At 41.2% G+C, this 25,461-nt stretch overlaps 1 protein-coding gene across 7 annotated transcripts in view; it reads right to left on the reverse strand.

Annotated features, from left to right (window-relative positions):
• LOC115109336 (gigaxonin-like) overlaps positions 1-20,308 on the reverse strand; it is a 37,733-nt gene extending 17,425 nt beyond the window's left edge. Inside the window, exons 1-18 of one of the 7 annotated variants that reach the window (XM_029634126.2) lie at positions 20,148-20,308; positions 19,440-19,490; positions 19,302-19,352; positions 19,053-19,135; positions 18,887-18,931; positions 18,746-18,804; positions 18,572-18,629; positions 18,432-18,495; positions 18,270-18,330; positions 16,223-18,004; positions 15,669-15,866; positions 15,396-15,510; positions 14,777-15,127; positions 14,188-14,408; positions 12,468-12,589; positions 12,182-12,294; positions 11,646-11,795; positions 11,393-11,529 (exon numbers count right to left, since the gene is read on the reverse strand). In XM_029634126.2, the coding sequence (XP_029489986.1) occupies positions 11,393-11,529; positions 11,646-11,795; positions 12,182-12,294; positions 12,468-12,589; positions 14,188-14,408; positions 14,777-15,127; positions 15,396-15,510; positions 15,669-15,859 (1,400 nt within the window). In that variant the 5' untranslated portion in view covers positions 15,860-15,866; positions 16,223-18,004; positions 18,270-18,330; ... (6 more) ...; positions 19,440-19,490; positions 20,148-20,308. Of the gene's footprint in view, positions 1-11,392; positions 11,530-11,645; positions 11,796-12,181; positions 12,295-12,467; positions 12,590-14,187; positions 14,409-14,776; positions 15,128-15,395; positions 15,511-15,668; positions 15,867-16,222; positions 18,331-18,431; positions 18,496-18,571; positions 18,630-18,745; positions 18,805-18,886; positions 18,932-19,052; positions 19,136-19,301; positions 19,353-19,439; positions 19,866-20,147 lie in introns of all 7 variants that reach the window. The other 6 variants (XM_029634128.2, XM_029634125.2, XM_029634124.2 and 3 more) reach the window with 6 other exon arrangements.
• Between the last annotated feature and the right edge of the window lie 5,153 nt (positions 20,309-25,461).

Raw genomic sequence — 25,461 nt, forward strand, 5'->3', positions numbered from 1 at the left:
GTACTAAGAGTTTAGAAAATAGTACATAAGCAATCAAATCAAATAAACTTTATTACAATGTATAAATGTGTTACTTGGAAAATAGCATTTGGCTTCACCTCTCATCTAAATGTGGACAATAAAGTTGAATCATTTCTCAAGTAAAACCTGACATCTGACAGGTAAAATATATACACAGACACACACACACACACACACACACTGGGGTCATAAATTGACACCCTTGAAAAATATTAGCAATAATGACTGTATAAAATAAATAATTCAAATACTGAGCTGTATTGTATGCAAAAGAAACTGGTAAGTTATTTTTTATACAATACAAACAGAATCCTTCCAGATCCTTGATATCCTTCCTCTGTACTTATGGATTGCCCTCTTCAATTCAAACCACAGGTTTTCAATGGGGTTTCAAGTCCGGAGACAGATGGCCATTGCAAAATGTTGATTTTGTGGCCAAATTAACTATTTCTTTGTGGATTTGTATGTGTACTTGGGCAAATAGTCTTGCTGGAAGATCCATTTGCAGCCAAGTTTCAGCCTCCTGGCAGAGGCAACCAGGTTTTTGCCTAAAATATCCTGCTACTGGGTAAAGTTAATGATGCCATTGACCTTAAAAAAAGGCCCAATGCAGACATTTCTATATCAATATCAAACCATTTCTGGGTAACAATTAAATACCTTACTAACCACGTTTCCATCTACAGTTTTTATACGAGTAAAGTTATACCATATAAAATAAAATTATGACAGCTGTGTACAATTTCATAGATGCAGACAGATAATTTGTTCGTTCAACAATGAGATTTTTTTGGTCTGTAAAATAAATTATGCAAGAAATGGTGATGGAAACCAAGCGCAAATAGTGATAGTGAACCATCATATCGATGTGATTTTGTAGTCACGCGATGATATGGTGTGTGCTCCTTCCACTACGACTCGGGAAACCATGCAGTTTAAATTAGGCTACAGATGAAATAAGTTAATATGAACTTCACAGGGTGGTGAAAGTGCATGGTATGAACTTGATGCTCCTTTCCAATAAATGTTGAGAATCTTATTCTGGTGATGATGAACAATGCTTGACTGCAATTGACAAATAAAAACAGTTTTGCACTTATCCATAATCTCATCGTGTAGACAAGCTTACCACCACTGTATCTGCGAGCTGTTGGCTAGAGTGCACATGCCAAGACCAGAGTAGGCATATTTGCTATTTAACGCAACAATTTGTGACAAAACTACTGGTAGAGTTGAAAATGCAATGCAAACACTGATCCAGTGGCAACCCGTCATTCAGGGCAGGTGGGGCAGAAAACCAATAATACGTGTCACATATCAGTTTGCAAACAATGTAAAAAAATATATACAGTGCCTTGCGAAAGTATTCGGCCCCCTTGAACTTTGCGACCTTTTGCCACATTTCAGGCTTCAAACATAAAAGATATAAAACTGTATTTTTTTGTGAAGAATCAACAACAAGTGGGACACAATCATGAAGTGGAACGACATTTATTGGATATTTCAAACTTTTTTAACAAATCAAAAACTGGGAGTGCAAAATTATTCAGCCTCTTTACTTTCAGTGCAGCAAACTCTCTCCAGAAGTTCAGTGAGGATCTCTGAATGATCCAATGTTGACCTAAATGACGATAAACACAATCCACCTGTGTGTAATCAAGTCTCTGTATAAATGCACCTGCACTGTGATAGTCTCAGAGGTCTGTTAAAAGCACAGAGAGCATCATGAAGAACAAGGAACACACCAGGCAGGTCCGAGATACTGTTGTGAAGAAGTTTAAAGCCGGATTTGGATACAAAAAGATTTCCCAAGCTTTAAACATCAAGGATCACTGTGCAAGCGATAATATTGAAATGGCAGGAGTATCAGACCACTGCAAATCTACCAAGACCTGGCCGTCCCTCTAAACTTTCAGCTCATACAAGGAGAAGACTGATCAGAGATGCAGCCAAGAGGCCCATGATCACTCTGGATGAACTGCAGAGATCTACAGCTGAGGTGGGAGACTCTGTCCATAGGACAACAATCAGTCGTATATTGCACAAATCTGGCCTTTATGGAAGAGTGGCAAGAAGAAAGCCATTTCTTAAAGATATCCATAAAAAGTGTCGTTTAAAGTTTGCCACAAGCCACCTGGGAGACACACCAAACATGTGGAAGAAGGTGCTCTGGTCAGATGAAACCAAAATTGAACTTTTTGGCAACAATGCAAAACGTTATGTTTGGCGTAAAAGCAACACAGCTCAACACCCTGAACACACCATCCCCACTGTCAAACATGGTGGTGGTAGCATCATGGTTTGGGCCTGCTTTTCTTCAGCAGGGACAGGGAAGATGGTTAAAATTGATGGGAAGATGGATGGAGCCAAATACAGGACCATTCTGGAAGAAAACCTGATGGAGTCTGCAAAAGACCTGAGACTGGGACGGAGATTTGTCTTCCAACAAGACAATGATCCAAAACATAAAGAAAGCAAAATCTACAATGGAATGGTTCAAAAATAAACATATTCAGGTGTTAGAATGGCCAAGTCAAAGTCCAGACCTGAATCCAATCGAGAATCTGTGGAAAGAACTGAAAACTGCTGTTCACAAATGCTCTCCATCCAACCTCACTGAGCTCGAGCTGTTTTGCAAGGAGGAATGGGAAAAAATTTCAGTCTCTCGATGTGCAAAACTGATAGAGACATACCCCAAGAGACTTACAGCTGTAATCGCAGCAAAAGGTGGCGCTACAAAGTATTAACTTAAGGGGGCTGAATAATTTTGCACGCCCAATTTTTCAGTTTTTGATTTGTTAAAAAAGTTTGCAATATCCAATAAATGTCATTCCACTTCATGATTGTGTCCCACTTGTTGTTGATTCTTCACAAAAAATACAGTTTTATATCTTTATGTTTGAAGCCTGAAATGTGGCAAAAGGTCACAAAGTTCAAGGGGGCCGAATACTTTCGCAAGGAACTGTATATATACACATCATTGAGTTAATAGAGCAGCATACAAACATGGTCTCTTTTTTGTTTTCTTGAGTAAGGCAGCTCCAAAATGCAGGCGTTTCAGCCTAGCTCAGTGCATTCAGGGTGTTGTTGGGGCAAGCCAGCCAAAATTTTTAATTTTTAATTTTTATTTCACCTTTATTTAACCAGGTAGGCAAGTTGAGAACAAGTTCTCATTTACAATTGTGACCTGGCCAAGATAAAGCAAAGCAGTTAGACACATACAACGACACAGAGTTACACATGGAGTAAAACAAACATACAGTCAATAATACAGTATAAACAAGTCTATATACAATGTGATCAAATGAGGTGAGAAGGGAGGTAAAGGCAAAAAAAGGCCATGGTGGCAAAGTAAATACAATATAGCAAGTAAAACACTGGAATGGTAGATTTGCAGTGGAAGAATGTGCAAAGTAGAAATAAAAATAATGGGCTGCAAAGGAGCAAAATAAATAAATAAATTAAATACAGTTGGGAAAGAGGTAGTTGTTTGGGCTAAATTATAAGTGGGCTATGTACAGGTGCAGTAATCTGTGAGCTGCTCTGACAGTTGGTGCTTAAAGCTAGTGAGGGAGATAAGTGTTTCCAGTTTCAGAGATTTTTGTAGTTTGTTCCAGTCATTGGCAGCAGAGAACTGTAAGGAGAGGCAGCCAAAGAAAGAATTGGTTTTGGGGGTGACCAGAGAGATATACCTGCTGGAGCGCGTGCTACAGGTGGGAGATGCTATTGTGACCAGCGAGCTGAGATAAGGGGGGACTTTACCTAGCAGGGTCTTGTAGATGACATGGAGCCAGTGGGTTTGGCGACGAGTATGAAGCGAGGGCCAGCCAACGAGAGCGTACAGGTCACAATGGTGGGTAGTATATGGGGCTTTGGTGACAAAACGGATTGCACTGTGATAGACTGCATCCAATTTGTTGAGTAGGGTATTGGAGGCTATTTTGTAAATGACATCGCCAAAGTCGAGGATTGGTAGGATGGTCAGTTTTACAAGGGTATGTTTGGCAGCATGAGTGAAGGATGCTTTGTTTGCGAAATAGGAAGCCAATTCTAGATTTAAATTTGGATTGGAGATGTTTGATATGGGTCTGGAAGGAGAGTTTACAGTCTAACCAGACACCTAAGTATTTGTAGTTGTCCACGTATTCTAAGTCAGAGCCGTCCAGAGTAGTGATGTTGGACAGGCGGGTAGGTGCAGGTAGCGATCGGTTGAAGAGCATGCATTTAGTTTTACTTGTATTTAAGAGCAATTGGAGGCCACGGAAGGAGAGTTGTATGGCATTGAAGCTTGCCTGGAGGGTTGTTAACACAGTGTCCAAAGAAGGGCCAGAAGTATACAGAATGGTGTCGTCTGCGTAGAGGTGGATCAGAGACTCACCAGCAGCAAGAGCGACCTCATTGATGTATACAGAGAAGAGAGTCGGTCCAAGAATTGAACCCTGTGGCACCCCCATAGAGACTGCCAGAGGTCCGGACAGCAGACCCTCCGATTTGACACACTGAACTATCAGAGAAGTAGTTGGTGAACCAGGCGAGGCAATCATTTGAGAAACCAAGGCTGTCGAGTCTGCCGATGAGGATGTGGTGATTGACAGAGTCGAAAGCCTTGGCCAGATCAATGAATACGGCTGCACAGTAATGTTTCTTATCGATGGCGGTTAAGATATCGTTTAGGACCTTGAGCGTGGCTGAGGTGCACCCATGACCAGCTCTGAAACCAGATTGCATAGCAGAGAAGGTATGGTGAGATTCGAAATGGTCGGTAATCTGTTTGTTGACTTGGCTTTCGAAGACCTTAGAAAGGCACGGTAGGATAGATATAGGTCTGTAGCAGTTTGGGTCAAGAGTGTCCCCCCCTTTGAAGAGGGGGATGACCGCAGCTGCTTTCCAATCTTTGGGAATCTCAGACGACACGAAAGAGAGGTTGAACAGGCTAGTAATAGGGGTGGCAACAATTTCGGGCAGATAATTTTAGAAAGAAAGGGTCCAGATTGTCAAGCCCGGCTGATTTGTAGGGGTCCAGATTTTGCAGCTCTTTCAGAACATCAGCTGAACGGATTTGGGAGAAGGAGAAATGGGGAAGGCTTGGGCGAGTTGCTGTTGGGGGTGCAGTGCTGTTGACCGGGGTAGGAGTAGCCAGGTGGAAAGCATGGCCAGCCGTAGAAAAATGCTTATTGAAATTCTCAATTATGGTGGATTTATCAGTGGTGACAGTGTTTCCTATCTTCAGTGCAGTGGGCAGCTGGGAGGAGGTGTTCTTATTCTCCATGGACTTTACAGTGTCCCAGAACTTTTTTGAGTTAGTGTTGCAGGAAGCAAATTTCTGCTTGAAAAAGCTAGCCTTGGCTTTTCTAACTGCCAGTATATAATGGTTTCTAGCTTCCCTGAACAGCTGCATATCACGGGGGCTGTTCGATGCTAATGCAGAACGCCATAGGATGTTTTTGTGTTGGTTAAGGTCAGTCAGGTCTGGGGAGAACCAAGGGCTATATCTGTTCCTGGTTCTAAATTTCTTGAATGGGGCATGTTTATTTAAGATGGTTAGGAAGGCATTTAAAAAAAATATCCAGGCATCCTCTACTGACAGGATGAGATCAAGATCCTTCCAGGATACCCCGGCCAGGTCGATTAGAAAGGCCTGCTCGCTGAAGTGTTTCAGGAAGCGTTTTACAGTGATGAGTGGAGGTCGTTTGACCGCTGACCCATTACGGATGCAGGCAATGAGGCAGTGATCGCTGAGATCTTGGTTGAAGACAGCAGAGGTGTATTTAGAGGGCAAGTTGGTTAGGATGATATCTATGAGGGTGCCCGTGTTTAAGGCTTTGGGGAGGTACCTGGTAGGTTCATTGATAATTTGTGTGAGATTGAGGGCATCAAGTTTAGATTGTAGGATGGCTGGGGTGTTAAGCATGTTCCAGTTTAGGTCGCCTAGCAGCACAAGCTCTGAAGATAGATGGGGGGCAATCAGTTCACATATGGTGTCCACAGCACAGCTGGGGGCAGAGGGTGGTCTATAGCAGGCGGCAACGGTGAGAGACTTGTTTTTAGAGGTGGATTTTTAAAAGTAGAAGTTCAAAATTGTTTGGGTACAGACCTGGATAGTAGGACAGAACTCTGCAGGCTATCTTTGCAGTAGATTGCAACACCGACCCCTTTGGCAGTTCTATCTTGTAGTTTGGAATTAAATTTTTGTTGGTCTTCCTAAACCAGGATTCAGACACAGCTAGAACATCTGGGTTGGCAGAGTGTGCTAAAGCAGTGAATAGAACAAACTTAGGGAGGAGGCTTCTAATGTTAACATGCATGAAACCAAGGCTATTACAGTTACAGAAGTCGTCAAAAGAGAGCGCCTGGGGAATAGGAGTGGAGCTAGGCACTGCAGGGCTTGGATTCACCTCTACGTCGCCAGAGGAATATAGGAGGAGTAGAATAAGGGTGCGGCTAAAAGCAATAAGAATTGGTCGTCTAGAACGTCTGGAACAGAGAGTAAAAGGAGGTTTCTGGGGGCGATAAAATAGCATCAAGGTATAATGTACAGACAAAGGTATGGTAGGATGTGAATACAGTGGAGGTAAACCTAGGTATTGAGTGATGAAGAGAGAGATATTGTCTCTAGAAACATCATTGAAACCAGGAGATGTCATTGCATGTGTGGGTGGTGGAACTAGTAGGTTGGATTAGGTATAGTGAGCAGGACTAGAGGCTCTACAGTGAAATAAGCCAATAAACACTAACCAGAACAGCAATGGACAAGACATATTGACATTAAGGAGAGGCATGCTTAGTCGAGTGATCAAAAGGGTCCAGTGAGTGGAGAGGTTGGTTGGGGGTCACGGCGATTTAGACAGCTAGCCAGGCCATCGGTAGCAAGCTAGCATAGGATGGAGGTCTGTTATTAGCCACCTCTTGCGTTCCGTCAGTAGATTAGTGGGGTTCCGTGTGGTAGAGGGGATTAATCCAAATCGCACAACAACAACAAAAATAAAAACAATAGATAGTTATAGAGGCCCAAGAAGAAAACATAATAATAATAAAAATAAATTAATTGTCCGATTGTCTATTCAGATAGCAGCCGGTAAGACAGCTAACGGTTAGCAGGCCGCTGATGGGCGTTCAGGTAACGTTGCGACGGAGGAGCCAGCCGTATAACTCCTTCGGGTAGATAACGTTGGCAGTCCAGTTGTGAAGGCCCGGTGGGGCTCCGCGTAGGCAGTAAAACGGGTCCGGATAGGTGACTGCAGCTCAGGAGTGATTGACGGAGCTGGCTAGCTCCGGAATAATTGATGTTTGCTCCGGAATCGACGAAAGCCGATAGTCACACGGATAGCAGCTAGCTAGCTGTGAGATCCAGGTATGAATGTCCAGAGAGCAGTTGAAATTGGTCCGGTATGTTCTGTTCCGAGCCGCACAAAACTGGCGATAGATTTTCGAGCTAAAGGATAGCTGATGACCACAAACCGTGGTTAGCTGAATACTAACGATTTGCCAGTAAAGAAGCTAACTAGCTTCTGAACTAGCTTCTGCTTAGCTTCTGGGCTAGCTTCTGGCTAGCTCCTGGCTAGTTTCTGGCTAGTTTCTTGGAGGATTACAGATTTGAGGTAAATAATACTTTTTTATAAATATAAATTGGTGAGGCAGGTTGCAGGAGAGTGTTTTGAAGATGAGTTGATGGAAAATAAAAATAAAATGTATGTGAAAAAAGTTGTAAATATATATATATATATATATGGGACACGACAAGACGAGGACAAAAGACGTCTGAACTGCTATGCCATCTTGGAAAACAGTGTCTGATCCTAGATCAGCACTGCAACGCTGAGACGCTCAGTTCAAATATGGAGCATTGAGCAGCGATTGGCTCGGTGTTCTGTCACTCATGGGGACACTACGTCAGAGCCAAGTCTAAGGGTAGACCTCGAAAATCCTCGCGCGTTGGGTGCTGCATTAGAAGTGCCCATTTAAGAAGGCTCAAGGTCTTTGGCCACATAAAATTGTCAAATCACGTTATATCTACAGTAGCTTTGATTTTATTTTAAACTTTATTTAACTAGGCAAGTCAGTTAAGAACAAATTCTTATTTTCAATGACGGCCTAGGAACAGTGGGTTAACTGCCTGTTCAGGGGCAGAACGACAGATTTGTACCTTGTCAGCTCGGGGATTTGAACTTGCAACCTTTCGGTTACTAGTCCAATGCTCTAACCACTAGGCTCTACATTGCAAAGCAATCATTAGCCTGCTATTCTGTGGAGTGGCTGTGTGGTCCCAAGTCTAAGGGTCTCTTTTCCTAGTTTAAAATGATACAAATTCTACTTTGGCCATGCGGTCAATGAAGCATGATTTGTGCCGCGCTCAAAACAACTTAACTCTGAACTGCAAAATCTGACTTTAGGGAGTTCAAGAGAACTGGGAACTCGGGAAAAACTAGCTAAGACTGGGAAAATAAGTTTTGAATTTTCATCCAACTCGGAATTGTAAATCCGGAACGCAAGCCTTTTTTCTAGAGCTACGACCTGAAGATCACTGACATTGTCATGATTCAACTTTTTTTTCTTTCTTTGAGTTCCCAGTCTTGAAAGCACCATAAATCCAGAGAATGGCAGACTGATGACAGAGTTTGATGACAAAATTTGCCCACCAAGGACCGCCGCGCCACCTTCCTCTGTTCACGTGAGAACAGCACAACAATGTGAGTCCAAAAATGTCTTATATGTTGCTGCATCAATTGTAATATGCCAGGGAGATATGTATACTGTAGCTAAGAAAGTAATACTAGGAGTATGTTGTGCAGTAAAGCTGTTAGTAGCCCATGTGCCTCACCCTAATAATTTGGTCTATTTTCACCTCTTAATTTCACCTACTCTTCCGACTTGGTGGTGCACATATGACCTGTTTTTGAGAAATGTAATCATTGAAAATTGTAAGCGCTTTCATTGTCTGCTTATAGGCCCCCTTTATCTATCCTACGGTTCTGAATTGGTGTACAGGGAGAACTCTAAGAGCAGCCAATGTTCTGAATTCTGACTCTGTACATTTCAAAAGTGCTGAACAAATAGTTATATTGACTATGTCCGTCCTAGCTCCCTCATTAATGTCTTAAATCGAAATTACGGATTGCCTTTTATCCGCTCGTTGTCCCCTTGTGCCATAGTTTGTACAATTAATGTATTGTTTAGTGGCTTTGCTGGCATGCAGCCCACTTAATGTTTTTTTCCCCCACCAAGATTTACATGCTAAAACATCAAAGATCCACCACCATATTTTACAGTAGGTATGGGGTTATTTTCTGCTTGTGCATTTTCATTTCGGCGCCAAACCCACCACTGGTGTGCGTGGCCAAAGAGCTCTATTTTAATGTCATCTGACCAAAGCACTAGTTCCAATCCAAGTGTCCATGTCGTTTAACAAACTCCAGGCATTTACATTTGTTGGATGACATGAAAATTGAGCTCTTTGACCATGCACACCAGTTGACGAAGGACATCAAGGATCTGGAAGGATTCTGTATGGAGGAATGGTCTATGATCCTCCTAATGTGTTCTCGAACTCATAAGACATTTTAGAAAAAGGGTCAGTGCTGTTATCCTCACAAAGTGAGATATTGAAAGTAATTGAAAACGGGAGAGAAAACCTATATTACTTGTTAAACAAAATACATTTCTCTGAGCAATTGTATTAGTATAAAATACTTTTGGCATATAATATAGCTCAGTACTTATTTTATATAGTCATTTTTATCAAGGGTTTCAATTTCCAACCCCACTACATACAGTGGGGCAAAAAAGTATTTAATCAGCCACCAATTGTGCAAGTTCTCCCACTTAAAAAGATGAGGCCTGTAATTTTCATCATAGGTACACTTCAACTATAACAAACTAAATGAGAAAAAGAAAATCCAGAAAATCACATTTTAGGATTTCTAATGAATTTATTTGCAAATTATGGTGGAAAATAAGTATTTAGTCAATAACAAAAGTTTCTCAATAGTTTGTTATATACCCTGTTGCAATGACAGAGGTCAAATGTTTTCTGTAAGTCTTCACAAGGTTTTCACACACGGTTGCTGGTATTTTGGCCCATTCCTCCATGCAGAGCTCCTCTAGAGCAGTGATGTTTTGGGGCAACACAGACTTTCAACTCCCTCCAAAGATTTTCTATGGGGGTGAGATCTGGAGACTGGCTATGCCACTCCAGGACCTTGAAATGCTTCTTACGATGCCACTCCTTCGTTGCCCGGGCGGTGTGTTTGGGATCATTGTCATGCTGAAAGACCCAGCCACGTTTCATCTTCAATGCCCTTGCTTATGGAAGGAGGTTTTCACTCAAAATCTCACGATTTCATTCTTTCCTTTACACGGATCAGTCGTCCTGGTCCCTTTGCAGAAAAACAGCCCCAAAGCATGATGTTTCCACCCCCATGCTTCACAGTAGGTATGGTGTTCTTTGGATGCAACTCAGCATTCTTTGTCCTCCAAACACAACGAGTTGAGTTTTTACCAAAAAGTTATATTTTGGTTTCATCTGACATTAGTCCCAATCTTCTTCTGGATCATCCAAATGCTCTCTAGCAAACTTCAGACGGGCCTGGACATGTACTGGCTTAAGCAGGGGGACATGTCTGGCACTGCAGGATTTGAGTCCCTGGCGGCGTAGTGTGTTACTGATGGTAGGCTTTGTTGCTTTGGTCCCAGCTCTTTGCAGGTCATTCACTAGGTCCCCCCGTGTGGTTCTGGGATTTTTGCTCACCGTTCTTGTGATCATTTTGACACCACGGGGTGAGATCTTGCGTGGAGCCCCAGATCGAGGGAGATTATCAGTGGTCTTGTATGTCTTCCATTTCCTAATAATTGCTCCCACAGTTGATTTCTTCAAACCAAGCTGCTTACCTATTGAAGATTCAGTCTTCCCAGCCTGGTGCATGTATACAATTTTGTTTCTGGTGTCCTTTGACAGCTCGTTGGTCTTGGCCATAGTGGAGTTTGGAGTGTGACTGTTTGAGGTTGTGGACAGGTGTCTTTTATACTGATAACAAGTTCAAACAGGTGCCATTAATATAGGCAACGAGTGGAGGACAGAGGAGCCTCTTAAAGAAGAAGTTACAGGTCTGTGAGAGCCAGAAATCTTGCTTTTTTGTAGGTGACCAAATACTTATTTTCCACCATAATTTGCAAATAAATTCATTAAAAATCCTACAATGTGATTTTCTGGATTTTTTTTCTCTCATTTTGTCTGTCATAGTTGAAGTGTACCTATGATGAAAATTACAGGCCTCTCATCTTTTTAAGTGGGAGAACTTGCACAATTGTTGGCAGACTAAATACTTTTTTGCCCCACTGTATACTGTATATTCAAACTACTGACTTGATTATGTACCTTCTCTCTTTCAAAGGGCAGATTGCAGTCCACTGCTGGGTCTTTGGATCATAAGATTCTACTGAGTCGTACAGCTTTCCATATGACCCACCACCCATGGCATAGATCTTCTTTTTCATGGTGGCATAGCAGCCAACCTGAGGAGAGGAGAGATCGTTGGGCAAGTCGTGAGAGATTTGGAAAGTTTGCAATTTGTGAATGTGTTTGTTATACATTTCAGTTGGAAGCCGGAAATGTTCATGTCATGTCACACCTTGCGGACCATGGTCATGCTGGTTTGGGTAGTCCAGGTGTTGTAGTGAGGGTCGAACACCTCCACAGTCAGGAGCTCCATGTCCTCTTCCTCTCCTCCCAACACATAGATCATCCCATCCAGCTCAGCAACACCAAAGTTCTGCCTCGCCTGACCAAACAAAATGGCAGAAGCCTTAATAATACTGAGAAACATTGACCCCTAGTGGCATCACTTGGAACAATAACACACTTTAGGAGGGTAGAGAAGAACAAAACAAATGGCTACCAGTGGGAGTATACAAGTAAAAAGGACAGATGGAACATTTGATAGATTAAATAAATTGTCATGTATGTACATACCACAATATTCACTTTAGTTCAGTGGAAGACATTTATTTTGTCTACATAACCAATTGAAGTGAGAACTTCAGATGATACCACTTGAAATGTCTATGAACCAAGCGGGTTGAATGGTGCTAATGAAAAGGTTGAAAGGATTGCAAAGAAAAAAACATTGCAGTTTTTAATGTTGTGTGGAGTAGTACTGTAGAATACCTGTTTCATGGAAGGAATGGGGGTCCAAGTGTTTGTGTTTGGGTCATATTTCTCTCCACTGCTCAGGACTGTCTTGGTTTCATCCATGCCACCCATCACAAAGAGATGGCCCTCTGAGAGGACAAAGAATGGGGTTAATCTATTGTTGATTACTAAGACTAGGTTGGGTTTGCCTTACATGAGAATTGTTGGAGCCATCAACTAATCATTAGCTGCCATGAAAACTGCACTGTGTATAAGTATGTGCATATGTAACAGTAAAACTGTGTCTGGATCCAATACCAACCTGCTGCCAGCACCCCATGCCCTATTCGCCCAATGCTCATTGGTTCCAGCTCGATCCACAGCTGGCGGTTTGGGTCGTAGAGTGGACACATGCAACGTATCATGGCTGACGGCTTCCTCGTTCTAAACAGGAACCAGATAACAGGACGTCAATTGTGGTCAGTCCTGTTGGTTTTTATCTCTGACACACTGGCTCCTTCTCTAACCTCATCCGCTGTCTATGTGTCACCAGAACACCCCTTCAACTTTACTTACTTGTCTAGAGTCTCCTCAATCACCATGTGCTCTATCAGTAGATCAACCACACACTATTCTCAGTTTTTCCCCTTCCTGTCCTTAATACATTCTCTTCTTGCAGATATCTAAATGTTTTGCATGAATTTCCATTACAAACTGTTTATCTATCAAGCATGTGCACAAAACCACAGCATATCGCAAAATGAGAATCCATGTGTTATGACCACATTGTATGAGTCATATACAATGCCTTCAGAAAATATTCACACCCTTGACTTTTTCCACATTTCGTTGTGTTACAGCCTGAACTTAAAATTGATTAAATTTAGATTTTTTTTGTCACTGTCCTACACACACACACACACAATACCCCTTAATGTCAAAGTATAATGATGTTTTTGGAAACTTTTATAAATTCATTTAAAATGGGAAGCTGAAATTTCAACCCCTATGTTATGGCAAGACTAAATAAGTTCAGGAGTAAAAATGTTCTTAACAAGTGACAGACAAGGAAGGTTCTCCAATGCACCAATTGGTAGATAAAAAAAGACATTGAATATCCCTTTGAGCATTGTGAAGTTATTAATTACACTTTACATGGTGTATCAATACACCCACTCACAACAAAGATACAGGAATCCTTCCTAACTCAGTTGGCAGAGGGGAAGGAAACCACTCAGGGATTTCACCATGAGGCCAATGGTGACTTTTAAACAGTTAGAGATTAATGGCTGTGAAAGGAAAAAAACTGAGGACGGATCAACATTGTAGTTACTCCACAATATTAACCTAATTGACAGAGTGAAAAGGAGGAAGCCTGTACATAATACAAATATTCCAAAACATGCATTACTAAAGTAACACTGCAAAAAATGTGGCAAAGCAATTCACTTTTTTCCCTGAAAACAAAGTGTTAGGAGTACCACTCTCCATATTTACAAGCATAGTGATGGCTGCATCATGTTATGGGTATGCTTATAATTGTTAAGGCCTGGGGAGTTAATCAGGATTTTAAAAAAGAAACAGAATGGAGCTAAGCACAGGCAAAATCCTAGAGGAAAACCTGGTTCAGTCTGCTTTCCACCAGACACTGGGAGATGAATTTGACAGAGCTTAAATAATGTTGATAAAGAATAAATGGCAATCCAGGTGCGGAAAGCTCTTAAGAGACTTACTCAGAAAGACTCACAGCTGTAATCGCTGCCGAAGGTGCTTCTAAAAAACGATTGACTCAGGGGTGTGAATACCTATGTAAATAAGTTATTTCTGTATTCATTTTCCATGAACTTGCTAACATTTCTAAAAACATGTTTTCACTTTGTCATTATTATGGGGTATTGTGTGTTGAATTCAGGCTGTAACACAACAAAATGTGGAATAAGTTAAGGGGTATTAATACTTTCTGAAGACACTGTACACATTCAACATCATAGACATTTATGTCTGGACATCGTCCCAGAGTAAGAGACTTAAAAGATACTCACACTCTCTCCTCCCCCCCTACAGTGACAATGCACTCAGAGTAGCCACGAGGTTTGAAGGCGGCTAACAGAGCCTCGCCCTGCAGTGTTGCGCCCCCCAGTGGAGTGTTGCAGTAATCCCGGATCACCTCCCTCATCAAGGGCTCTCCTAACATCTGCTCCCTCAGGTAACCCTGGTCCAGCCCCTGGAACCACACCGATGACATCACCTCTTTCATGTGCACCTGGAGGGGAGGGGGGGGGACACACCAAGAAGATGTTACTCAGGGGATAAACTAAAAGGCCAATAGTAATGCATAGGCAAATTGTGTGCGAAAAACACATTCCTTCAAATTATTTAGTAGTCTTCGACCAGAATTGTAGTAATTCTACAGCCATGCTTTAGGCAGACGTTTGTATCACATCCGGCCGTGATTAGGAGTCCCATAGGACGGCGCACAATTGGCCCAGCGTTGTCTGGGTTTGGCCAGGGTAGGCCTTTATTGTAAATAAGAATTTGTTCTTAACTGACTTGTCTAGTTAAATAAATAACACAGACAGACAGAAATAAGGGCAGGACCACCACCACCCTAGCAGTAGAACAGGCCCTCACCCTCCGTTCCTCCAGGTCATGGCCAAGCCAGCGCACCACAGCCTCCAGGACATGTTTCTCATTGCCCACGTTGAGCTTGTCCATCGACAGGATCTCGCACAGCCGGTCTGGAGGTAACTCCGTAAACTCCTCCGTGACGGCCACATCACAGAAATGTGTCTGAAGGAAGTCTGTGGCAGCATGGTGAACATGGTGAAGGCAGTAATGTAGAGAGAAAAGACGGATCCCAATGCAGTTCTCTGCAGCAATGCAGCTCTCCAGGAACTGGCAGCACAGGGACTTCAGGTCTGTCAAGAGCAGCAGGTCAGCGGCCTGGACCATGTCCTGAATGGTGTCCTCACTCAGACTGATCTACACACAGACAACAAGGAGCGGGATGGAAGGAGAAGTGTAACATTAGGATTGTTCTAGGTATCATAATGTTTTTGAATATTATACAATTCTAAAATAGATATGAATTCTCTCAAAAGAGTTAGGCATATAACCTACTGGACAATATCGGTACTGGCAATTTAAAAACCAGTATAAGAATCACACGTACTGGTCAGTTAAGTAATCTGACCCATCCCACTTGTGTTCACTTTACTGTAGGCCTACTACAGATTTGCATACTGCTTACCTCCCCACTAAAGATGTAGTCCAAGATCTGCTTCATGATAGTGACAGAGATTCCCTGGAGCTCAATGGTGTACATGGATCCATCTTCCTTTGGAGGGTTGTAGTTCAGCTTTGTTCTATGGGATGTCAGAATACTGTATCAGAATGACAGGAAAGGGCACTGACAGTCTACAAGCACAGAGTGGGACACACCCTTGACAGCTGGGAAACTATGTTACACAACTAGCCCTGTCAACATTTTTTTTTAAACCATGGCATGTCAAAAGCTGATTACCTGATATATGGACTAGCCGCAGCCAAAATATTTTTCTGGACTGGAATCTTTTCCCCTTCCAGTACTAACACTGCGTCTTGGAAGCATTGTTCTATCCAAAATGAGCGAAGGGCCTTGAGAAGTTTCTGAGAGTGTTGTGGGTCCGATACCACCGAACCTGCAGCGCTAACCACTGGATCAGAGGTGGACATTGTGTACCTACAGATGAAAACCCCGTTATTATTAACACAGCTGCCCGGATGAGGGCACAGAGAATAAATCAATTTAACCGGCCAGTGTTAGTTTCACACAGGATTAGCCTACGTAGGCTATGCTAACGTCAGCATAATAAATTAGTTACTGTAGCAATAAGTAATGACTGAACTGAATTTTTGGCTGAATATTAAAAGTGACATCGTTACACTTGGTAGGGTCACACACATTTCAATAAAAACAGACAGTTTCGGCGACATGCATAGCTAACTAACGTTATAATAGTAACCTACTTTACCGCTAGCTGGCTAGACATAGACAAAGAACAAGGTGCGTCCCAATTCACAGTAGCATTACGTTACCTTGCATGGATCACCACAAATCAGAGGCAGACGGTGAGTTTCTGTAAAGTAGGCGTGAAGAAGCTTTCAGCAGGCTCCAATGAAAAACGTTTAATGTCCTTCCTTTTGAGCAAACCATACATTAATTGGAGCAATCACAGACCTGCGAGATATATATGTTGAATCCTTCCTTTCACCTTTCAAACAGATTAGTGTGTGCACCATTGATTTACATTATATATGAAGATATAAACCTCGAGGAAGAAAGGTTGGATACATCTTCAAAGTAATCGAACAAACAAAATGTACTGTATTTTGGATCAGCCCATGTTGCGCCCACAAAAAAAGCACTACAGTGTTTTCACACAAATGGTCCAAGCGCATGTGTCAAAGGCAATAATGCTGCATTCATAACCAAAAGAAAAGGTAGTAATTACCAGTGGTGAAGTCGTAAATACATTCATATGCTTTGAACGCGTTGAGAAACGCCGATTGGCTGATGGCCAACAAGCTGTGTCAACCATTAACTAAAAGTATGTCTATTATGCTTGTAAACAACTGGTAGTGTTCAAAAATCATATTAATAGATTGTTTTGTATGTATATAGAATGTCTTGCTGTTACATGTAACTGCCGAAAATGCTGTTATTGAGGTAATTTCCTTAGTAGGTGACATGAAGTCAGCATGTGGGAGAAGTCGGAAGGATGACGCCGCATTCAAAACAACTGGGAACTCAGGAAAAATACAAGGTCAAATCATGAAGTCAGCAATGTTCACGTCAGAAAGCTATAGAAAGAGGCCCGATTTCCCCGAGTTGGGTGACCGTTCAAATTGATCTCTCCCAGCCGGAGCTAATTTTTCCCCCAGAGTTCCCAGTTGTTTTGAACTCACTAAAGTCGGAAGTCAGAGATTTGAGTTCCCAGTTGTTTTGAACGTGGCATGATAGACGAGTTGGATGCGCATCGTGTATTTTCCCAGTCGTTTGTGGTAAATACCACCTCCCACTTGGTTGTGAACGCAGCATACGAGCTGCGCATATTTCTCCGAGTACCCGACTGCAGTGTGCAAATCGAGGCCCGGCTCCATACGGGCGGAGTCAAAAGTTTGACACCACCCACCTTTTTTTGTCCATCTGAAGTTTGGCAGTCACACTGAATAGAAACACACACGTTTGCACAAGGCACACGTTCAATACAAACGTAATTCATTTTTAAAGATCTTAAGAAATATTATTTAATGTGGTACCAGCAGATGTGTTGTAACACTTTTTGCTTCATGCTATATTTGAGACAAGCTACTGATATTGTTGCAGTGAACAGACTTGTTATGTATGTCATATACTGTTAAAATTGCATTGATAAGTGTTATAACTTTGTAATTATATTATTTAATTGAACACACACACTACCTATCCTGATGCTATTTACTTTCCTCATGAGAATGGAGACAGACTATACCATATAGACAAGCTGAATGTGCTTTGTACATTAAGTTATACCAGCTCCAGTAAAGAGATCAGAGACTCGGGTGACTTCTACGTCATCTTTACGAAACCACATAACACAATTAAAACAGCAGACAAAAACAAGGTTTGACCACTCCTCAAAAATGGCTTCACTCCTGCTCCTCAAGAGGCAAAGACAGTAATTTTCTTGTTGTCAACTGCCTCCACATAGAACATATCATAATCTCTGTAACATGAATGGTTCCTTGAGGAGAATATTTTCCTCTTCATCCTGGCCATCATACAACCGTAGTTCTTTAAGGGTTGTAATGCGGTCTTCCCCTTCCATCCCAATTACACTATGGAAGGAAACAATGCCTTTATATGTTGAGTTCACACCACCTTGCTGCCTCTAAGGTGCCCCTTAGAATAACATCTGCTTCCTTGAAGAAAAAATATTAAGAGCAGTGCCTCATTGGGTGATCAAGACAAATTACACCCCACTTTCACAATACCACCATGCAAACAAAAACACTATTACTAAAGGGGTGTTCAGTGATATCTATAACTACTCAACAAGTCATCACAACTATTATATCTTGCCATGCATCAAGCCTTACATACAGTAGACTACATAGCCAGTTCATAGCTCCCAGTTGTCCGTGCATTTTGTTTTCAGTATCATCTAGAAAGAAAACAGATTGTGGTCATTAAGTAATGTAAGGGAACCTCTAGGGATGCGTGTACAAGAATGCATCTTACTTCTGCTAATAGCCAATACAGTACCTGATCCTGTAGAGCTGGATGCTGATGTGACATGCTTGGGGGGGTGGACATCTTCTACATCAACCTGAAATATATTGGAGGGAGGGTTTAAGACATTAAACATTGGTTTAAGACTATACCACTCATCATATGACACCTACCTGTAATGTGTTTTGTTTTCGCCACCTTTTTCAATCTTTCAACCTCTCTTCTTCAGACCTTAGTGAGTGAATGACATACATTCAATATGAAAATATATTCAGGTCAGTCTGGCTAGTGAAACAAGTGATTTTAAGGATGCAAATTAAAAAGTTTTTATAATGTTCAAGACTTACGGCATGGGAAAGTTCTGCAGAACAAGGCACCACCGTCGCATAATTTGCTGCATGTTTTCCTTTGAAAAAGAAAATCACAGTCGGATGGGGATCCCAAAAAACATATCCACTAGTGATGAGAATTTCATAATTTATACATACCTCAGTGAAATCACACTGTGCTTCCATTGCAATGTACAGAGCATACTGTAAGTTAAGAAATAGTAGGTTGTTAAGTTTGATAGTAATAACAACAATAATGATAATAGTAAATAATAATACCACCACCCCCCAGGAATATATTTCAGGATGTAGAAGACACACACACCACCCCGCCAAGAAGTCACAGTATGTCACATCAGCATCCAGCTCTGCAGGAGTTTGATGTATGAATTGTATGTCGTGTAAAAACTGTAGGAAATAGGTTAAAAAAAAGAGTCAAGAATAATAAAGAAAAAGTAGTATGAGAAATAACAAGTGTGCTTTGCATGCTACAAGCACAGAAATAAGAATATATTTTCATATGTTATAACAGAAAATAGGACTAATATAATATACTGAATAGCCAGCATCTTACCATCAAAACAAAACCCCCACAGTTGTTTGAGAAACCTTGCTTTGGTAGATCCTGTGGTGTGAAGAAGGTACAATTGTCAATAAAGGAATGACAATCAAATGGTACAGTTCAGTGGAATCATTTAAAGGGATATCTAACCTGATCATCCACACCAAAAGTTATCCAAGGTCCAAGGTCCGAGCAATGTTTCTGTGAACAGTGTATGTGGAAGTAAAGAAAAAGTACAATTCAACAGCTTTTTATGCTCCAGCATGCATAACATTTTTGTACACAGCTGGAACTGAATTAGCCCAAGTATTTTTCACATCATTATGGGTGTTGTTGAACCCGAAAATGTATTTTCGACTGCAAACCCAATTTCTCACATCAATGCACTCACATGCCAAAGATATTTCCTTGGACACTGTTTCAAAGCAATGCGAATGTTTTCGTAAAATGTGTTTAACTTAATTGTATTTATTTGAACAAGTTACAAAGACGTTTCTTGACTTGCCATGTATGTTGGGACCAGGTGATTTCATTATTGTACATATTATGTGTATGCTGTGTAGACTTGCTGTGTACCTAAGGGAATGGCATCAACGACACACATTTAGAGCCAGCCAAACACAATAAGGCATACATTGAAGAAACACAGAAAATCAACGATCAAATCGATTACATAACTGTACATGTAAAACTTGACCAAATAAGATTCCCTCATTGTGAGCAATTAGCTAGCTCAGGTGCAAATGGGTGCTAATTAACTCTATGCTAACATCGGTGTGATAGTTGGTCATATACAAATATATCACTGCACTGGTATAACATGAATATTACAACGTGCATAACGACAGTCTCACTTACTTCCATGGTTGATATTTTTATCCATGTAGGTTAGGTTCGATTAAGATTCGCTGACGTTGATGCCTTCGACGTTTACCTCAACTTGGGTGATCTTGAAAGAGACGGGAAGGGTTCGGGTTAAACGCGTTTGACTCCGCCCACATTGAGCACAGCCGGGAACTGCACACTGCAGTCAGAGGCGTCTCTATTCATCCTGCTCATGCGCGTGGACCAGAGAAATAACCCCCCACCAAAAAAATATATATCAGAAATTCATAAAACATATGCAAGAAATAACCGACACAAAATCAAATAAAATGTATTGGTCGTGTACAAAGCTTTGTAGATATTTTCGTGGTGCAGTGCAATGCTTATGTGTCTATTTCCAACTATGCAGCAATATCAATCAACAAGAAATAGAACAAAAACAATAAATATAACAAGAACAATAAATAAAGACATGTCAGAATGAGCCAAACCTGATCGTTTTGAAGGAAAATAATTATGATGGTTTTCGTATATACCATCCTTGTGCAGCAGCTTGCAACAATACTGAAAAACAATATGCCTGTAGAAAAACAATAACATAAAAGTACAGAAGTCCAGAGAGGCCATATGAATAAAAACAGATATTCCCTCATTATGTCAAGATCAAGACTTATTTACAGTGGGGCAAAAAAAGTATTTAGTCAGCCACCAATTGTGCAAGTTCTCCCACTTAAAAAGATGAGAGAGGCCTGTAATTTTCATCATAGGTACACTTCAACTATGACAGACAAAATGAAAAAAAAAATCCAGAAAATCACATTGTAGGATTTTTAATGAATTTATTTGCAAATTATGGTGGAAAATAAGTATTTGGTCACCTACAAACAAGCAAGATTTCTGGCTCTCACAGACCTGTAACTTCTTCTTTAAGAGGTGCCTGTGTCCTCCACTCGATACCTTTATTAATGGCACCTGTTTGAACTTGTTATCAGTATAAAAGACACCTGTCCACAACCTCAAACAGTCACACTCCAAGACCAACGAGCTGTCAAAGGACACCAGAAACAAAAGTGTAGACCTGCACCAGGCTGGGAAGACTGAATCTGCAATAGGTAAGCAGCTTGGGTTGAAGAAATCAACTGTGGGAGCAATTATTAGGAAATGGAAGACCTACAAGACCACTGATAATCTCCCTCGATCTGGGGCTCCACGCAAGATCTCACCCCGTGGTGTCAAAATGATCACAAGAACGGTGAGCAAAAATCCCAGAACAAAGATTAGGGGAGGGTTTGGCCGGCAGGGATGTTCTTGTCCCATCGCGCACTAGCAACTCCTGTGGCGGGCCGGGCGCAATGCCCACTGACACGGTCACCAGGTGTATGGTGTTTCCTCTGACACATTGGTGCGGCTGGCTTCCGGGTTAAGTGGGCAATGTGTCAAGAAGCAGTGCGGTTTGGCTGGGTTGTGTTTCGGAGGACGCACAGCTCTTGGCCTTCACCTCTCCAGAGTCCGTTTGGGAGTTGCAGCAATGGGACAAGACTGTAACTACCAATTGGATACCACGAAATTGGGGAGAAAAAAAACAATATAATATAAATATGTATATATATATTTTAATAAAAGACACACCCCCACCCCTCGTCTTACCAGACACAGCTTCACTGTTCTGCCGGTGCATGGAAAATCCCGCCAGCTCTATATTATCTGTGTCGTCTTCAGCCATGACTCGGTGAAACATAAGATATTACAGTTTTAATGTCCCGTTGGTAGGATAATCTTAATCGTAGGTCATCAATTGTATTTTCCAATGATTGTATGTTAGCCAGTAGAACAGATGGCAGTGGGAGTTTACTCACTCGCCTACGGATTCTCAGAAGGCAGCCCGACCTACGCCCCCTTTTCCTCCATCTTTTCTTGACGCAAATGATCCGGATTTGGGCCTGTTCCCGGGAAAGCAGTATATCCTTCTCTTCAGACTTGCTAAAGGAAAAAGCTTCTTCCAGTTTGGGGTAAGTAATCACTGTTCTGATGTCCGGAAGTTATTTTAGATCATAAGAGACGGTAGCAGCAACATTATGTACAAAAACTAGTTACAAACTAACAAAATAGCCATCAACTTTGGCGCCATCAGATGCACGATAACCACCTTATCAAAGAGCCCTGTGGCTGTGCTTGAAGGGCATTTAAGCAAATATTATCCATAAAACATGAAGTGTCCCTTATAATTATACACATATCAGTTACGCAAGCTAAAAAAAAGCATTGATAATAAACAAGCTAGTTAGCTATCTAGGTAACACAACTACCTACCTAACTAGCTAACTAGCTCACTCACTCACAAGACTAGCCAAGTTAGCTGCATTGCTTGCATGCGATTTGGCTGTGGTCTTGGGGGTGGCACACAGCCTGAGAGACAGAGCTGCCTGTCAGGCATTGTTCAGAGCTTAAATGCCCCACCAGGTCTTACTTAGCTCTTTCACAAGCTCTTAGCTCAAGGTAAGGACATTTAGCTTGCAAACATTCTAACTTATAAACTGATAATGAGCTCCAAACACAAATTAAAGCATGATCTTAGCATGAAATGTGTCATCCCTTAGCGTAGCAATTATAAAATCACTCCTATTTATAGGGTGTTTCGATTGTGTGCAAGTTGGATTGAACAGAATCTCTGAGTGTTTGTCAGGTACAGGGGAAGTGCACTAAGACCAATCCTTAGAAGTCTTGAGTAAAATCAAATACGTTTTGAGATTTTTCTTTGAATACAAGTTATGTTTTTAATCTCGACATTACAACCTTTGTTATGTCTTGACCGTGAGAAAATTATGTCGTGATCACGAGAACTTTTGTTATGTTGTGATCTTTTTTATTCATGTCTGTTCTGGACTTCCGTATTAAAGTGTGTGTGAATAAGTAAACTATTAAAAAATGTATATAATTCACAAGTCAGGCAAAAAAAAGCACACGATTCTCTTTCTCACCATTAGGTGTTGCCAAATGTCTTTATTTTGTTCCTGGGAATGCCAGGTCCATAGGCTAGGGTTTGACATGCTGTATGATACTATCTTTAACCAAATCTGGAACCCTTCTTGTCAGGGTTGCTCTGACCTCTTTTGGAGGTAAAATATTTATATAGTGTCTAACACTGTCCCTGTCGATGCAATATTTATAGTGACCTCTGTAGCCCATTTCTCTATCAAATGTAAATGTTTTGCTACTCAATTGATTGTTTAAAATATAAATACTTCTTATAGGTTACACTATAATTGTCTAAGAGCCATCTCCCCACTAACCAAACCAACAGAGTAGTGTAGGACAAGTTTTTGATGTCCACAAAACAACCTAGAAAAAATAGCCTACTGTAGGTAGACTATATGCTCATTGACCGCATTATTTCCATTTTTGCATTTACCCCAGCTATTATATTTAAATGTTAAATATTTGTCACTTATAGCGGACTTTATGTCTATATATTTTGTCTGGGGCGCAACTTTGGTTTTAAAGGTGGAGGGGACATAATATTCAAAATAAATGTTTATCCAGTCGGATAAACACTCCAAACACCGCTCAGAGGCGTCCTCATGGTCCTGAAGCACACCGTCGCCTCATTTTGTATCACATTCCAATGATAAAACTGGGGGGGGGGACAAAAATGCAATTTCAGAATGTGGGGGGGACATATTCCCACCGTCCCTACTGAAAGTTGTGCCTCCGTATTTTGTTATTGGTCAATTAACGGAATGGGCTGCAATAGCACCCTCCAATATCAGATGAGTGTATGGGATAAACGCTTGAGAGAGACTACATAGCCTCAAGGTTAGAGCGTTAGACCAGTAACTGAAAGGTCACTGGTTCAGATCCCAGAGCTGACAAGGTGAAAACCTGTCACGGTGCCCATGAGCAAGGCACTTAACCCAAATTTCTCCAGAGACACTGGACAATGGTGACCCTGGTCGTGATCCCACTCCCTGTGGGTGTCTCAGGTGGAGTTGGGATACACAAAAAAACACATTGTACAAGTGTGTAACAGGACAAATATAAGCACCCCCCATGTTATTATTATTACCTAGGCTATAGGCTGCTTTTGGACACGATGGCCTCACAGGAGGTTGGTGGCACCTTAATTGGGGAGGACGGGCTCGTGGTAATGGCTGGAGCGGAATCAGTGGAATGGTATCAAATAAATCAATCATATGCTTTCCATGTGTTTGATGCCATTCCATTCGCTCAATTCCAACTATTATTATCAGCCGTCCTCCCCTCAGCAGCCTCCACTGGTTGGCTGATTTCTTAATGAATCATCATCTGTGAGGCGAGGAAAAAAGACAAACTCAGGAAAACTCAGTAGTTTAGATGCTGAAACCTCCAAACTTGTAATGTAAGCACCGGCCAGCTGTGTGCACTTGTAAAGTTGTTATAATCCTCTTCCGTTTTATAAACAGGAAAATACATAATATAAAGCATCATGCACAAATAATACAGTTTACTTTGACGTCCTGCCAAGTTGTCCTTTTATGGCAGTGGTTGACTGCTTTCTCACTCATCTGTTGCTAAAACAGTTAAAACGCTGTATATAAAAAAAATCAAACATAGCAGAGGGATATGTTCCATTATAAAACAATACCTGAAGTATATTTTTATGTATAGTAATAAATTAAATAAAAACAGCAGGTCGGGGAATTAAGTAAGTAAAGTATAGGCTATACCTTCTCTCTTTTTAAATTCCTAATTTAAGATGGAAGGGGGATCTGCACAACATGGGTTAAAGGGATAGTTCACCCAAATAAAAAAATGAAATATTGGTTTCTTTAACCTGTAAGCAGTCTATGGACAAGGTATGACAGCAATCTATGCTTTGGTTTAGTTTACCTGGCACTGTTTTCACGTACTAACATTTGAGCATTTGTGTTCAAATCATCTATAAGTGACTTTGTTGAGCTTCACAATCAATTTGAGATATTGTACTTAGGGATTAATTGGACATGACGCACAAACAATGTTAAAATCGGTCTCATGATTTGGCATGTTAAAATGTTAGCATGTGGAAACAGTGCCAGGGAAACAAAACCAAAGCATTGATTGCTGTCATACCTTGTCTATAGACTGATTAAACCAACAGTGTTGGGTAGGTAACTTTCTAAATGTAACAGTTACTAGTTACCTCTACAACATTTGAATCAGTAATGTAACTTTTGGATTACCCAAACTCAGTAATGTAATCTGATTACTTTCAGTTACTTTTGGATTACATTAGAAGAAGACAAAAAAGGATCGATCAAATGCATTTGGTGTGTCATCATAGTGGTCTTTGACTTGTGGTCAGACTTGCTCAGGTAGAACAAACTTAAAC

The sequence above is a fragment of the Oncorhynchus nerka genome, linkage group LG25, assembly GCF_034236695.1.
Source record: "Oncorhynchus nerka isolate Pitt River linkage group LG25, Oner_Uvic_2.0, whole genome shotgun sequence".
NCBI lineage: Eukaryota > Metazoa > Chordata > Actinopteri > Salmoniformes > Salmonidae > Oncorhynchus > Oncorhynchus nerka.